This window comes from Aulonocara sp. 'chitande type north' Nkhata Bay, linkage group LG3, assembly GCF_057382095.1.
Source record: "Aulonocara sp. 'chitande type north' Nkhata Bay isolate Kocher_YH1m ecotype deep benthic linkage group LG3, A_spYH_male_GT1.1, whole genome shotgun sequence".
Lineage (NCBI taxonomy): Eukaryota > Metazoa > Chordata > Actinopteri > Cichliformes > Cichlidae > Aulonocara > Aulonocara sp. 'chitande type north' Nkhata Bay.
Window position 1 is genome coordinate 35,595,461 of NC_141346.1, and position 18,007 is coordinate 35,613,467.

General features: G+C 39.5%; 1 protein-coding gene across 1 annotated transcript in view; it reads right to left on the reverse strand.

Moving 5' to 3' along the window:
• Positions 1-18,007, reverse strand: part of LOC147335374 (Fc receptor-like protein 5) — a 43,899-nt gene that overhangs the window by 8,640 nt on the left and 17,252 nt on the right. Inside the window, exons 6-7 of the mRNA XM_086278477.1 lie at positions 8,689-8,952; positions 6,741-7,019 (exon numbers count right to left, since the gene is read on the reverse strand). Coding sequence (XP_086134603.1) covers positions 6,741-7,019; positions 8,689-8,952 — 543 coding nt within the window. The remainder of the gene's footprint in view (positions 1-6,740; positions 7,020-8,688; positions 8,953-18,007) is intronic.

Below are 18,007 nucleotides of genomic sequence, written 5' to 3' on the forward strand. Positions count from 1 at the left end.
GCAGCAAATGGGCGATAGAAAACCAATCGGTGCCTGTACCATTCCCAATAGAGATTGAAAATATGACGTCATTTTGGGGTAAAACCGCAAAGGATTATAGGTACAAGTGGCAAGCGGTACTAGCGCACACAGGCTTTTACTAGTGGTGTGCGATACTGCATATTTTGGTATCGATCCGATACCAAGTAAATTCGGGCCAGTATCGCCGATACCAATACCGATACGATACCTTTCAATAAATAAGGTGGATGCCTCATTGAATTGCTAAATCGCAATTAATTTTCATGACCTTAAGTGTTTTTTGTGATGTTTCCTTTGGTATCATTAATTAGTTAAAACCCAGGACATAATTAGGAGAAATATAATTATAATTATAATTAAATAAAAAAATGTTTTATTATTGTGGCGGGCCGTGGTCTGCGATGCTGCTGCAGGTGAGATGGACTCACCTTCACTGCATCTACAATGATGTCTCGCCGGCTTAAAACCTGTGCGCTGCTTGTGATGTTGTTGTTTTTGGTGTTGATGTGTACAGCTGGCAGCAGGAAGGCTGCAGCCGTTGATTGTAGGCTACTGTTACAGCAACCGGGTGATCACTGTAAGGGTGGACAGCGCGCGGCTCAGGGTGAGCCGGAGGCTGGCACGCCAGCGGGACCTGCCAAGCTGGAGACGGAGGTCGAGGTGCGCGGGGGTCCTGCATGGTCATGCGTGCCGAAACGCAGGACCATGCAGCCTGCAGGTTTGGTGGTGGTGATGTGTACGGCTGCCAGCGGGAGAGCTGCAGCAGTTGAATGTACTGTTACAGCAACCGTGTGATTATTGTAAGAATAAATGATGCTGCAAAGCATGAAAATGCCATTGGGTCTGCCGTGGTGGCACTCTTTTTTTTTTATCTTAAGTGCACGCAAACCAGTAAACAAATTAAAACAAATACTGTTGATAAACTATAATACAAAAAAATCACCATTAAAATTCTCAACAACAAAAACAAAAAATATATATAATTAATATGTAAATAACTTAACAACCCCCAAAGTGTCTAAGTCACGTGACGTGTCAGTGCAACACCGAAACATAAAAGTGGGGGAGAGGGAGCAAAGTGCTCTCCGCTGACACAGGAGCGGTGAGTCCAGCGATCTGGTTGTTTCGTTTTTGCCGAAAGCACAGCATGGCAAACAAGCAGAACTCAAAGTAAAGAATCAATCTCACCAGGCTAGTATCAATCCCATACCGATGCCGACTTGGGATCAATACTATCGATATTTGGATCGATCCGCCCACCACTAGCTTTTACATGAAAACAGTCGAACAGCGATAAAAAGAAACTCAAAGAATGGCAAGAAGCTGTTGTATTATTAACTGCTATAGCCGGTGTTTTGCCAAAAAGTAATTGCCTGCCAAAAACTGATTCCTCGTATTTAAACTGCTATAAGTAACTTGTTGGGCTATAATATGTGAAACATATGTCAAATGCATCCCTCATGGATGACATAAAGTCATCTTGAGCCACAAACAACATCCGTGTAACAAGGTAGAAGCCACAATCAGTTTTTGGCAGTGACTTTTATATAACCTTTATTTATGCAGTTAAAAAAATCTCATTAACATTAAAAATGTCTTTTGTAAGAGTAAGTTGGCCAAGAGGACAGCAGAAATGGCAGCAAATATTACAATAGTTCTGTAAAAATATTTTAAGTGGGGATAAAGGACCGGATTGGTTATAATGTAAGTACAATAGCAGAGAGTTGTAAAGATACTTTAAAAACAGATATTTTTTAAATTCTCTATATAACCCCTTTGTAAAACCTGTTCACCGAAGTCTATTTACGAACATACGTAAAGATATTACACATAAAAAATACACAGACACAATCACTTTTTGGCACAACACTGGTCGCATGACAGCCACGGGAAGCCGACGGGTAAAGTGATCGGTTTTTATCGGATTATGTCGTGGTAGAGAAATTGTTCGAGTCACGTTTCCGAAGTAACAAAGAGCCAACAGATGGCCTGGATTGCAGACCAAATATAATTTTCCAAAACACTCCAGCTCACATGTTAGTCTGCTCCAAGCATTTCAACAATGGTAAGTCTTTTGTTGTAGTTATTAAGTAATTTATCATAACATAATTGTTGACCTACAAATAAGACTTATTTGTAGGAATCGATCAACTTGATAACTAAACCACCACGGCAGACCCGATGGCATTTTCATGCTTTGCAGCATCATTTATTCTTGCAATAAGACTTATTTGTAGGTTACAAATAAGTCTTATATTGATTTGAATTGAACTCGTTGCACTATGCTGCTTTGTTCAATGCGGCTTTGCGGGCTAATGTTTTTTGTGTTTTGTAGTGGTGGGCGGCTCGATCCAAATATCGATTGTATCGATAACAAGTCGGCATCGGTATCGGATCGATACTAGCCTGGTGAGATCGATTCTTTACTTTAAGTTCTGCTGTTGTTTGCGATGCTGTGCTTTCGGCAAAGACAAAACAGCAAGGTCGCCAGACTCGCTGCTCCTGTGTCAGCGCAGAGCAGGCACACTTTGCTCCCTCTCCCCCTTTTTAACTTATTTACTTATTTGTGTGCACTTTTTATTTAAGATTTTTCTTTTAAAAAACCCCAACAAAAACAACTTGATAACTAAACCACCACGGCAGACCCGATGGCATTTTCATGCTTTGCAGCATCATTTATTCTTGCAATAATTACATCGTTGCTGCACAGCAAAATCTCCAGTGTTAATTTAACACTGGAGATTTTGCTGTGTGTAACAGTACATTCAACAGCTGCCACTCTCCCGCTGCCAGTCATGCACATCACCACCAAAAAACAAAACAAAAGCAGAGCACAGGTTTTAAGCCGGCGAGGCGTGATTGTAGATGCTGTGCAGGTGAGTCCATCTCACCTTCAGCAGCATCACAGAACCCAACCTGCCACATACCCCCTTCACCCGACTGAGGCGAGCAGGCGGGGGAATTGGCGCCCCAGCCCCCTGCCCAGCCACGGGGAAGTGTCCACTCTGGCGGTCGCCTGCACATCCACCAGCACCGGTGACGAGGTGGTTCTGGGGGCCACCCGCGCCTCCAGCGGCAGCCCCGGAGCTGGACCAGTGACGGGCAGTTACTGTAATCTGATTACTTTTTTCAAGTAACACGTAAAGTAAGGGATTACTATTGCAAAAAAGGTAATTAGATTACCGTTACTTTCCCGTAGGAACGCTGCATTACTGCGTTACTAAAACCGTGATTTTTGCGAGAATGTCTCATGACAGTGACGTAAGCGAGTGCGCCGTTAGTGACAACAGCTGTGTGCAGATCAACAATGGATCACATATCGATTGTGGGAGAGAGTATGAGCGTGCAGCGTTTAAAGCGTGGAAGTACTGACCTTACTTTGAGTTTGATTCCATAAAAAGTGACAAAAACATTAGCGTCCATCGTGCGTGGGAAGAAAACTTCTTTTTACAGTGGAAAAAACCCCTAAACTTCCAAGGAAGCACCAAGAGCACAACGATGTAATGGGAAACTCACAGAGAAACTGCCGTATCCTTCAACTGACCGTGGCACACCTGCACCAGGGTAAACCTCCGCCTACTGTAGTCCTGCTTTACAGGTGAAAATAGAGCAACAGGACCGCTAGTCTTTGACTTTATTTATTTTCTGCTGTGTTTTACTTGCATCTATTTGAAAGAGTGAGTGTAAACACAAAAAATATTTTATTTTATGTGCTGGAATGTGTAGAAAATAGGTTTAAATGTTAAACTAATTTATTCAAGTCAGAGAATGTTGCATATAATTAAATTTTTGCTTGATGCATAAAGTTAAAAGATTAAAACTGATAAAACAAGTTAAAAAAAAAGAGACTTCCATTTGATTACATTTTGTATGATGGATTATGCAGAAAAAGTAGAATTGGGCTGAAAGATCTATCGCTTTATCACCTCTTCAGGTTGTAAATCGTGTTTTTAAAAAGTAACTAAGTAATTAATTACTTTTGAAAATAAGTAATCAGTAAAGTAACGGGATTACTTTTTTGGGGAAGTAATCAGTAATTAGTTACTGATTACTTTTTTCAAGTAACTTGACCAACACTGCCAGTGACTTAGCTCAACAAACAGCTGCGGCGCAGCAGGCGTTGAAGTGAGCGGGGGCTCACAGGCAGCTGGGCAGGCGGCCGGCATGCAGGACAACGCTGCGTGCTGGCCTCTGTTGGAGGAGAGCATGCCACCCTCGGGCGTGGAAGTACCCCCGCGCACCTCGGTCTGCAGCTTGGCAGGTCCCGCTGGCGCACCAACCTCTGGTTCACCCTGAGCCAGTCCTTCCCCAGGGTTTTCCACCCTTACAAAAATGCAATGGTTGCTGTAACAGTACATTCAACGGCTGCAGCGCTCCCGCTGCCGGCCGTACACATCACCAACAACAACAACACAAGCAGAGCACAGATTTTAAGCTGGCGAGGCGTGACTTTAGATGCAGTGCAGGTGAGTCCATCTCACTTGCAGTGGCATCGCAGACCAGCTACATTAAAAAAGCATTTTCTATTTAATTATAAACTTTGTCCTAATTATGTCCTGGGTTTCAGCTATTTAATAATAAAGACACAAAAACACTTAAGGTCATGAAAATTAATTAAGATTAAGCAATTCAATGACACATCCACCTTATTTATTAAAAAGTATTGGTATTGGTATTAATATTTACCAATACCAATACGATACTGGCCCGTATTTAATGGGTATTGGATCGATACCAAAATATGCAGTATCGCATACCACTAGTGTTTTGTAGGAAAACCAGCCTACAAAATGCTGGAATGCGATCCAGACTGGGCACCCTCTATCAACCGGGGTCATACCGAGTTTAAAGCTGCTACCACAGCGAGATTTGATCGGTTAAGAGAGAGAGCGATATCAAAACAGCCACGAAACATCCTGCATATATGTGCCCAAGTGTTGTATTGAAGCAATCAAGTGATGAATAACTGTTTTCCAGTATGTTTTGATATTGTTTTTTTTTTTTGCATTGTTGATTTGTTTTTCACCGAAGCAGCTAATAAAGCATAATGGATTTTTACAATTTTGCCTCTTTCCTGTAAGACTGTATAATAGAATGAAACAATAATGCCAGTTATAAATAAAGACAATAAAATGAATGAATTACAAAACACATATTTTATTTCTATTAGATCTGAAAATGTTGTGTAATACTACAACCTGAAACGACACATAGATTGTGTTGGCCTGTACAGGAGATAAAGGAAAAAAAATTAACAACAGCTGTGAAATGGAATAGTCCAAATCACCAAAGTAAACTGGACCTGGGCTGGGATCTTAAGTTACCAAACATTTTGTGAGTGTATGCACTCACACTTTGGACCATATAATAATAAATATGTGTGTGATGAAACTTGGGCAGCACACTAACGTCCTTACTCCACTCTGTATGCTCGTATGGGTCTAACCCTTTCACTCCTTTGATTTTTTCCTCGTACTTTTTTTTTGCCTTTTCGTCAAGTCTGTCTTTGTACGGACCTCATTTTGTACATAACTGTTTTTGGGGCAAATAAAATGCAAGTAGGGATTAAAACCATAGAATTAATAATTACCGGTGCTGGAAATGCTAGCGCTTGATGCAGTGTTTTGATTTTGTTGCCACTCGTACCCACAAGGCAATGCGCGAAAGTCACGTGGTCTGTCAATCTCTATATGCGCTAACATGACATCAGGGCAGCATGAGTACGAGCAAATTTATTTATTTTTTGCCGATGCCCGTGATGCCGGCCCCCACCACGATGCCGCCCCGGGCAACCGCCCGTATTGCTCGTATCAAAAACCGCTACTGTGTCTGACACTACTTCCTCCCACATTTCCGCTTCACGTGCGACCAGTTCGCTTTGGACGCGCTTCGAGGTGCGAATGTGCACGCGATCAGCTAGGGGTGTCTGGCGCTTTTTGGTCACGTCTATCGCATTCGGTGTGAACACACTGTAACAGAAAGGACCAGGATAGGTTCCAGCTAGTGCAGTGCAATATACAATTACTTTTACTGCATGGCAACTGAGCCATGAAGTCTAAGACTAGTAAAACCTACCTTTTGTCTATGTAATTCATATTGTTTCCTGTTGCTATAGTAACTAGAGCAAAGATTTTCTTTAAACCGACACAATATTTTGATTCACTCTTGGTAATTCAAATACAGTTAATGTCAGTTCTGCAGAGAAAAAAACAAACAAACTATACTGCTACTTTATCATGTTGTATTTACACAGTAAACATGGCACTGTGCTGGTGTAAAACTTTGAAAATGTTTAAATTCAGAAGAGCTCTTGCATTTTTCTGCACCCAGTGTAAATTTTTAACAATAATAACTATACATATGGATATGTATAGTAATGTATAGATATGGAGCCAGACAATATGTAGAATCATATTGGCATCTAAATATTGTCTAGAGAACAAAATTAATACTGTCAAAATGAAGTAATTACTCCAGTCTGCAGAAAACTGCTGTGCACTTTTCAGTTTTTCTTTACACCTGTAGTCTCTATCATGCAGTGAAATTTTTAGCTTCCTCAATACACTTTTCCTTCAATGTTTTGTAGTTTTTTATTTATACTTCCCACTCTGTGTATTTTTCATATACTTCTTACTGCCTCTGCTCTGTATATCTGAAGCCAGATATGTTGTAGATTTATAAAAGTCATGTTTGTTTATTCATGTTCAGAAAAAACTCACCTGTTTTCCCAATGCTGACTGACTGGCTGTCCTCTGTGTAGTAAACTGGGTTTCCTCTTCCTCCTCTGCACCTGTAGAGTCCTTCCTGTGAGACACTGATTTGTCCATTTGAGTGGAAAACTGCATCTTGTGTGGTCAGGGCTTCAGAGGATTTCTCATCTCTGTACCAGTAGTATTTCCATCCAGATGATGATGATGGGCTCACAGAGCAGGTCAGGGTCACACTGCCCCCTACTGGGATGTCTCTCATATCAGACATTATTTGGGCCTTTGGTTGATCTGCTGTTGAGTTTAGACAAAGACAGAAAGAAAATATATATTAAACCCAACACAAAGGTCAATATCACACTGCCCTGATGTTGTATGCCTTCATTTTACATCTTGTATACTACCTCTTAAATTTCCAGTTTCCAACAACACATAGGAAAGAATGAGGCCAAATTGAAATGGTATGAGAGCAATTATTTTAATTTTTTTTTAATCAGAATGATAAAAGAGGTGTTAATAAGCATGTTGTTCACTTCAACTCTTTTTGCACATGCATACACATGCATACAGGTGCTTACACACACACACACACACACACACACACACACACACACACACACACACACACACACACACACACACACACACAATGCCTTGTCTTAGAACCATTGGGGAGTTTTACGGTAGGAGGTGTTGTGTTGTATTGTGTAAACTGTAACTGTCATGGGAATAAATAGCTGCGAGGAGAGCTGCTCTTTGAAGGATTTGGGCTAGAGACAGGTGAGGAGCATTGCTCCACTGCCTGGTTCTGACCAAAGCTCTCCCTCGTTAGCGAGTTAAAGACTGGTTGAAGATGTTCATGAAGAACGGTCTTGTTTTCCGTTCTTCATGAGGAATAAGTCTCTAAACTAGTGGGGCCTGTGGAAACACAGACTCAACAGTTTGAATTTCAGATGTGGTGCTTAAAAGTGCTTGGAAGTGTAACTGTATTTCTTTCACCACAAATAACTATCTGATTGAATAGTTTTCTTATCAGATAGAAAAATAAAATGAGTTGCAAAATGTGCTGCCTTGCACCTCTGTCTGTTTCAACATGTGACCCCGCCCCTCCCCCTAACAGTCAGGAATGAGTGCGCTAACATACCTGTAGGTTGCTGTTTTAATGAGTATTTGATGGAAAACAACAATGGCGTAGTTTGCGCTCTCCAGTCGCATGATAGGTGAGTCCTAGTAAATCATTTTCCAGTAAGTGTACCTTACACATGCTATTTTTAAAAATTATGATTATTATTTTGCTAGCTATCACACTGAAGAAGTGATTGAAATGCACTGAGTGTGATACAATACGGCAGCGCTATTATACAGTTAGTTACGGCATGGAGATTTATGGAATATCCTGTGAACTTTGCTAACATTACTTAGCAGTAGCAGTAATATGAGTTACTTTACTCAAGTCAAAGCTTTAAACATTAGCCCATTACATAACTAGCCAACTTAAGGCTTTTTGATTAACCCTCTGTGGTTGACGGGCCCAGAGTCTCCATTTCAACTTGGGTCGAACGTGCGGACTTCAAACTATATACCAGTTTTTAAATTGTGTTGATAGGCCACGTAAAACCAGAGTTATGATAAAAACTACATGCAATGTTTTTTTTCTGAATAAAACAGTGGTGATGCCGGCCACTGCTGGACTCAGAAACTCTGAATGTCACATCATTATTGTGTGTCCACTGTGTGGGTGTGCTGGGTCCTCTCCATTCATACTCCCACTCAGTGGTTTCACCTCCTTCCTGCACCTCACATGTCAGAGTGATCGTCTCACCTCTGAATATCTGAGGCCAGTTGGGTTGTTGTTTTACAACAACTTTATTGGAAACTGTTTACACATATTAACAGTTGAGATACAAACAGAAACATGAAATCAAAAAAATACATTTTTAAAAAGAAATACTGAACTCACAGGTTTTCTCAATGGTGACATCATCACTTCTATCAGTGTAGTAAACTGGGTTTCCTCTTGTTCCTCTGCAGCTGTAGATTCCTCCTTCAGATACTCTGATATCTCTGTTTTGTTGATCTCTGATTTGAACTTCAGAGGTTGTTTGGGTTCGTCTGAACCACTCATATTTCCATCCATCAGAGCTCTGCACAGAGCAGGTCAGTGTCACACTGCCCCCTACTGGTATGATTGTTGTTCCTGCTGTCAGTGTGGCCCTGGGTTTATCTAATGTTATGAAAGAGGAAGAAAAATAAATATGTGTTTTTCATTATAACAACATAAGAACATTAAAAAAAATACAGTTTATATTTACATTAATATTTGCTGATCTCTAAATAACCGTAGTCTAAATGTTTGTCCATTCTATGGCCCTGAATGTAAACTAATGCTGGTTAGTTGGTTTAGATAACAGAAACATCATCACTTTAAACTTCATGAAGCTTTTCATGTTTCTTCTTTTCCTTTAGAAATGTAGTTAAATTTAATTTCATCCACGATTGACTCTGTTGTTAAAACTCAATTTGTTAATTTTGTTAATGACAACTTGTGAGTATTGTCGCACTGACTTTACACTGGTCCTGGTTAAAGTTCAAGTTTCAATGACAAATTTAATTAAATGTTGTTCAGTTGAGTATTTGAACAGGGATCATACATTTATGCTGTCGGTCACTGAAGACTTACCTAATACAGTTATAGAGACAGTATTACTGATCTTTTTATCATGTGAGCTCTTCCTGTCACCAATGCACTGATATTCACCACTGTCACGTGTAGATGTAATTTCTAATTTGGAGTCTTTGTTTGTCCTGTAGGAGAAAACTTCTCGACCATCCCCGTTGATTTTGTAAAACCAGTCAGTGTCTTCTCCTTCATTCATGTCACATTTGAAGGTAACAAACTCTCCAATGAAAAAACTGGACGATTTGGGTTCAATAGTTAGCACAGCATCTAGAATCCAACACAACCACACAGTTAACAATGTGAAACACTTCATGTACTATTGAAGGCACAACCTTAGTTTATATTCACAAAATTATAAAGATAGTGATAGTTATATAGATAAATAAATAAAAAGAAAAATGTAAAGTGCTTAAGACTGAAACAGTAGTATGTAAACAGAAGTAAGATAAATGAAAAACAAACACAAAAAAAGTGAAAAGTGTTTTGTCACCTTGAGCGTGTCCAGTGCAGAGAAGCGTACAGAGCACTAAAACAAAGACAGAAACTTCAGACATTATCAAAGTAGCGACACTCAAATATGTCTCTGTAGGTTGTCAATCATCATAAAACAGGAAACAGAGTGGAAAGCAGACATGACAAGTTTGACAACATGAACCAGAAGACAGGAAACATGACAGACTAACACAGAAGACCTAAGTGAAACATAACTAAACTAAACTAAACGCAACCAAAGGCAACCAGGTACCTACCCCTGGTTTATTATTACTAGTCTTATTGTTTGTGGATCTGTAGTTCTAGCTTTAGTTGTTGTTTGTTTTGTGATTTCTAGTTCTTGGGTTTTGTTCCTGTGCCCCTCATGTTTAGTTCTGTCATTCATAGATAGATAGATAGATAGACATGTATTTATCTATGTCTACAGAATGTGTGTGCTCTTCATGTTTATTTTCATGTTCCCCAGTCAGTCGTGTCTCATGTCGCAGTTTGTCACTCCTGTGCCTGTGCTTCGTGTTCTCTCTGATCAGTGTCAACGTCGTGCCTCTGTGCCTGTCGTATGTTTCCTGTTTTATTTTGATATCCCCTGTCCTGTGTGCAGTGTGTCTGGTATTGCTTCCCTTGTGTTGTTAGGTCTGATTTGTCCCGCCTGTGTTGCTCCAAAAAAGTCACCAAAGGCAGATTCCAGTGTAAACGCTGTCTCCACATGGACAACTGGACTGATGCACCTCCTGCTGTCGGACCTGCAGGGTTTAGGCCTGTGGTGTTCTCCTCTGTCTCATACTGAACATAAACTATTTTTTTTGAAGTGGCACAAGTAATTTGTGTGCCTTCTTATTTGATGCAGCACACCTGATTGTTCTGTAAATAGATTTAAATGGTTATATAAAAAACGCCTGAGGCCTTGGCTGCATTTTTAGGTAAATGGTATTAAAGAACTTTGTTTGCAAAACTTGTGCATAATTTTCTAGAAATGTAGAATTTCTATTTGCATTTCAAGTTATGAAAATGATTCGTTAAACATGTTTGTGGGTTTTACAGTAAAAAATATAACTTTTTTCTACTCGGATTTTGAATTGCCACACAGCAAACCATGACAATAAATCTTAGATAAACTAAACCAGCTCCACACACCGACTCAGATTAGAGTGAACCATCAAACAACATGTTTATAACAAAACATGAGTCTTCTGATCACATGACCTGAAATAGTACAAATAACTCATGCTCTGTTCTTCTTACTAAAACATGTTTATGGATCAGTATTAATCAAACAATAGATGTAATAGATGTGATGTACTCACAGAATAGGCCCAGCTCACAGAGCAAAGTGGCTCCCATCCTCACATCCAGCAGTGACACGTCTGAAAACTTCTACAACTTTCTGTAAAGAGAGAGAGTGAAGCAGCAGCACAGCAGATACCAAAGAGCTGAGAAGGAAACAAAGACTTTTTTAACTTCTTCTCTCAGCTTCCTTCCTTTTACACAGAAATAGCAACTTAACAAGATCTGACCACTGTATGGTGTGACATCTTTATACTCTCCTGCTGCTGCAGAAACATCAGGTACTTTCTTTATGAAAAGAACTGTAATATAAAAACTAAACCGAAAAAAATAGACAAACAGTAAGTTTTATTATACAAATATCAGCGTGACTGAGCAGCTAAAAAGGCAAAATAAGATCACAATTTCAGGATAACTTTTAAATGTGAAGTGTTTAGGTTATGTTACGTACAGAACTTTATAAACAACCAAGAAAACAGATTCATACAATATTAAGGTTTTCTTAACTGACAAAGCTGAGCTTGATTCATTTAAAGTATTTCATTACACTAATGCAAAACAGAAATAGTGTCCTTAAGCAGAAGTGGGCATGAAGCAAGAGGAAGTCCTGCCCTCTCTCTCAGATTACTCGTGCTGCTGTTTTCATGGTGATGTAAGCTGTGTCAGTGACAACACAGTGGGCTGGTTCCTGGAGAATGTGAGTAATGTTTTTAAAATCAAAACTGAAATGTAAAATAAAACACTGTCTGACTCTTTTATAAACTGTTTCCACTGAGAACTATTAAAGCAAATCCAAAATGTACACCTGTTTGAGCTGACCACATACAAAACACTGTCAGTCTGATGTTTGGAGAGCAGAGCAAAGCTGCAAACAGAGCCACCCTGTGAATGCTATATTTGTGTTTCTTGTTTGGTTTCCTGATGCACATATTTTTGTATGTATTTTATATACATATATATATATATATAACAGAGCACACCCATTTAGTACAAACAGCATAACTCATGGGCAGTGGGTTGATAGGTTTGTAGCTTGAACCTATTCGCTGGAACGTTGAGGACAATATAATTACACAGCAAGCAAGACACAAAGTAGGCAATGTTCTTCATGTTTCTCGTGCACGGGAGAGAACCGGACAAACGCTGTTCCTTCGCTTGACCCCAGTTGCTCTCGTCCGTTCTCCCGTAACACTACTCTTTTATTGAGGTTACATGAATATGCATAGGTTCATTAACATATGACGTCTACATACACACAAAGAGTACCTTGCCTGTGTGTGTGTGTGTGTGTGTGTGTGTGATTTGTGTGAGGTCAAGATGTGACCCTGTGAAGACTCCCCAAAGCTGGTGCCAGGAGTCTAGCGGGTCCATCTGAACAAAAGGCTCTTATACTTAAAGAGATATACGTGTGTTTGCTATACCATATATCAGCAAGAGAAGATACGACCTCTCCTAGGAGGTGTGTGATCTATGCCAGAACACTCTGTAGAGGAGTGAACGCACCCCCCTCTTCATGCTACACAGAGTTGTTACAGACCTCCTAGAATGAGACATTCTTTCAATCTACAAATGATTATACACCTCTAAGCATATATGGTTAAATATTTCTAAGCATAAATGACAATCAACAATACAAAACCTAACAGGTGTTTCCCCTTTTCTGCCAAGAGACAGAAGCTCAGGATCAAATAACATCTCAGTTTCAGAAGAAATACCACAGAGTGGGGTTTATGCAGCACTTTTCTAGTTTTAATGACTATTAAACACTAATAGTGCAAGCCACATTTATAAAACATTTTATTTTGTACACTTTAAATACTTTAAAAACCTCACATCCACAACCAGTTTTCAACACTGGATATGGTTTCTCGTCCACTAAAGAATCAAGAGGCTGCTTCTCCAAAAGCTGGTGACTGTCCTGGAGCCATGCAGGCAAATAAAACTATTTTTTAACTTATTCTTACTGTTTCTTCAAAAAGTTCTATAGTTGACAGTTAGTGTGTAGATTAATAATTACTTTCTTGAACTACTACAGGTTTGGGCCTGAGCTTCTTGGATGTGAGACATATGTCTCATGTTCAGTGGTTTTACCTGTTTTCTGCCACCCACATCACACCATGGAGGTCTGCAACGATCAAACTACATGGTGAAATTTAAGGCTACATCCACACAAGCCCGGATAGATTTGAAAACGGCATTGTCGTCTGAAAACCCTCCGCGTCCATTTTATCTTTTTCAGTCATTTTCACAGAGTTGTGCGTCCACATTGAATCAGCCGAAAACGCTAACGTTCCAGTCCTGCGCATGTGTGAAACACAAGAAGATTCGACCTGCCTCATTTCTGTCTGCTGCTTATTTACTTTCCGGCTCTTTGAAACATCGCAGCAAAATGTCGAGGAAAAGCACCGAGTTTTTTAAATGGACTAAGAAGGAGGTGGAGTTGTTGCTGCGAGTAAGAATTGAAGGATTGGGAAAAAAAGCTATCTGAACCATCTACAAACCAATATTAATCTTTAATAGGGCTGTCAAAATTGAGAGCAAACAAAACAACTGCTGTATAATGCCCTCCGCTATCTCAGTTTAATTGGTCACTTGACTGCATCACATGACTAAAATGTGTCATTGTTTTCAAAAAGTTTCCATTTTTGCTGTCCACACTGCGACGCGAAAGCACCGTCTTCAAATGTATGCATTTACAAAACGTTGCTTTTTTCCTTCACTGTTGACGGGAGGCCAAAACAGAGAGAAAAAGATGCGCTTTCAAACGAAAACGTATTAGTGTGGCCGTACCCTAAGACTGCCTTCACAAAGGACCTATCCCAACCATGTAGCTATTAGAGTTGGATGTCTCGAGACTCCACTTTTACATGGTCTTGGTCTTGTCTTGGTCTCGATGGACTTTGGTCTTGTTTTGGTCTCACTGTCTCGGTCTTGCTGTCTCAGATCGACATAGTGGTCGGGAGATTTGGAGTCAACAGTATCCATGACACACACAACGTAACATACAATAATGTGTCATGCGTAAAAGCATTAGCTCTAAGACCCGTGCTTAGAGAGTGCTTTGTAGTGAATCAGAGTCGACTTCCATTGAGCGAGAGCCGGCTCCTCACTTAATTTCCTTTCGCTGCTCAGCTCTCACACAGTGGCTCAGCTATGCTCCAATCCCTCCATATTGTGGCCAATCACATATGAGGATATAGGATAATATCATTATGTGAAAAACAGAGAGGGTGAGAGACGCGACAGTCAAGTAGAGCATGGGTCTATCCTCTTCTGAGTGAGACAGTGGACAGCAGTGAGGAGGGCTGTGCGAGTGCATTGCAAAAACACATAAATATGCCCGACACCCGTAAACGAAGCAGCATCTGGCTGCGGTTTAAAGACTTTGTTGTCTTGGTCTTGTCTCAACTTTGTCTTGGTCTTGACTCGGTCTGTAACCCTCTGGTCTTGGTATTGTCTTGGTCTTGGTTTAGGCAGTCTTGACTAGAGAGCGAGAGCGAGAAGAGGTTTGGCCCAGCCTTGAGGCCCTGCTGCAGGAACAGTGTAAAGATGCCACCACAAAGGAGCCAACAAAGACAAAGAGCCTCCTCCTCTGTCTTCAGACTCTGATTCAGATGAGGAAGCCCAGTGTAAAACGGCCCTGAGTTTGTACAGAGCAGAAACTGCCATCAGCGAGACAGACTGCCCGCTGCAGTGGTGGGCCAGTTGAGAAGGGACCCACCCACAGCTGTCTGTCCTGGAAACGCTCTCAAAAACACAAACATTTCAAAACAGAGCTGTCCGGTCACAGTGTGGACACTCCAAAACGCAGACTTTCTAAATCGATGATGCATTTTAGTCATGTGATACAGTCATGTGACCAATTAAACAAAGATAGCGGAGTGCTTTATACAGCAGTTGTTTTGATTGCTTTCAATTTTGACAGCGCTGTTAAAGATTAATATCTGTTTATTCATGCTCCGTATAGCTTTTCTTCAAATTCTTTAATCCCCAGGACTGGAACGTAAGCGTTTTCGTCCGTTTCAATGTGGACGCACAACTCTGTGAAAACAACTGAAAATGCTAGTGTGGACGTGGAGCGTTTTCAGATGACAACGCCGTTTTCAAATCTATCGGGGCTAGTGTGGACGTAGCCTTACAGACTCTGCTGATCGTCTGTCCCGCGATGATGCATTCTCTCACTAAGCTTGGTTTAGCTTGTCTGCAGGCTTTATTAAATGGAAAACTTCCACAACACTGCCTTATTCTTTTAAGAAGGAAAAACTGCATTTATGCTGAAATTTTTAGTGTTATTATTTAAAGACAATACCATTTGAAAATGTACTTAAAGTACTTAAAATAGCACTTTATTTTTAAGTCTGCCCAATTTTGGCCAGGGATATTATTTTTGTTTCTCTGTTTTGAATTGAAATGTAGTTTCAATGCTTTTCTTCCATAAGTTAAACGAGCTTTAGTTTACAATATTCATGTCCATGTCTATTATTTGATTCTCTTGCCCACTAAAACCCTGTTTGAATAAAAAAAAATTGCATTTTGTGTATATTGAATGAACCACAGATATAGTGAACTAGTAGTGAAGTCTAAACATAAGATACAATAATTTTTTTTAATGAAAACTGAAGTTGAAGAGCCTCGGCACCATCTTGTGTTTTAGATGTGTAATTTTAGAGCAAGTCAGCAGGAAAGCAGAATTCCTAAGTAATGAAGACATGATTGGGTGGGAAATTCTTGTACTGTATAAACCAACACTAATAACAGGGTTCTGTTATACTACAGATGATGAAATTTAGCTAGTTATATGCTGACCATTTCACAGCACTAAAGGAGGAATATGGAATTAAATTAGAACTTTCTTTCCCTTTTCTAAACTTAACAATGTAGTTTTGAATGACTCACTAAGTGAAATGCAAAATTTAAGGTCCAAATGGGATTCTGAAACAATTTATTGCAGTTTCAGGTTGAGCTGTACATAGAAGAACTATGTACAGCTCGACTCTCTCTGGCCTGCTCAACAGTCAGGTCAGGCCACAGTTCTTTATTGTCCATATATTCAGACGATCATTATGAAGGCATCTGCAAGTGAGAATGATAGATGTGCAGTGACATTTAAAGTACGTGGACTGAAGGCTTATTTGTCTTAAGAAGGGTGGCAGAAAGATGATTGGACAAGACCAGTGATGTCGCAATCAGCTTGACAATGTGGGTGTGTGTGATTATAGAGCTTCTTCATTGAATTTACACATAACCTTTATTTAATTTTTATCTCAACTGACAAAGCTGAGCTTTACTAATGTAAGTTATTGCATTACACTAATGCACGGTGATACAAATCTTTCCATTCAGGTGAAATTGTGCTTTGGTCACAAATTCAGCCACAGGAAGTGAATGAGCTAAAACAAATAGAAATAGAGTCCTCAAACAAAAATGAAGTCCTGCCCCCTCTCTCTGTTTGTCTCTCTTTCTTGACAAGTAGCTGCTGCATTATTGCAGAATGAGTGGGGTTTTTTTTTTTTGTTGTTGTTGTTGTTGTTTTTAATACACATACACTTATTCTTCTTTTTTATACTAAGTTAATATACTGTGTTGTGTTGTTTGTTACGTTGTGATGTGTCATATCGTGTCGTGTTGTGTTATATGTAGTGCCGACGTAGGACAGTTTTTCCAATTTCATTGTACTACTGTACTATGTATGACTGTGCAATGACAATAAAGAGTTATCTTATCTTATCTTATCTTATCTTATCTTATCTTATCTTATCTTATCTTATCTTATCTTATCTTATCTTATCTTATCTTATCTTATCTTATCTTATCTTATCTTATCTTATCTTATCTTATCTTATCTTAATAAACCACACAGTGAGCCTCTTCCAAAGGGGGAAATATTTCAGAAATCTAACTTGAACTGATGTTAAAATGGCACAGTCTTCAAACACTGTATGAATATTGTAAGCACATTTGTGTTTCTTGTTAGGTTTCCTGATGCACATATTTTTTATAGATGTTAAACTGCAGCCTAACAAAGCAAAAGAGATGTAACTGAGTGATACTACACTTGATAGCTTGTCCTCATATTGGTGTTTAAGACATTTTATTATTATTATTTTATTATACACTTCGCAGGGATAAGAAGAAGAAGATATACGAGAAAAGGTAGAAATACGATGAAGAAGCCTGCTTTGCTGTTTGGTCCCAGTAAAGTGATCCTTTACATTACTGCCATCTTGTGTCCCACAGTCGGTTACTGTCACTGAAACCTCCACTTCTTTTCATGCTCATAGGATAGCTCTCTCTCTCTCTCTCTCTCTCTCTCTCTTTTAATGGGCGTGCCCCTCTCACACACTGTTTAAGCTTTTTGATTCATATTTTTTAAAATCAAATATTTAAAAAAAATAATGATGAAAGAAATAGAATATGAAGTATTTAAAATGAGCTCAAATGTAAATATATGAAGCAGTAATGTTGATGTGTGTGTAGTGAAAGTATTCCTTCTGTGAAAGGACTGCTGCTATCTACCCAAACAAATGTGACTGGAGTTTGTTTTAGAACTTAGATTTTATGCTATTTATGCCTTTTTTGCTGCTCTTTTTAAAATGTATTCTTTTTAAACTGTATTGTGTTACGGGTTCAAATATTGAGCGTGAGCACAAAAAAACAACAATTGGTCCAGGAGAGTCGGTCAAACAATGATTTTAATGAACACACGCATGGGGAGATGAACACTGCACGCAGACAGCATCGATCTCCGCCCAATAATACACAAGCAGTTGTTTTTATAACATCAGGGTATCATTTATGACGCCGCCTCATGCGTCAAAGCAGA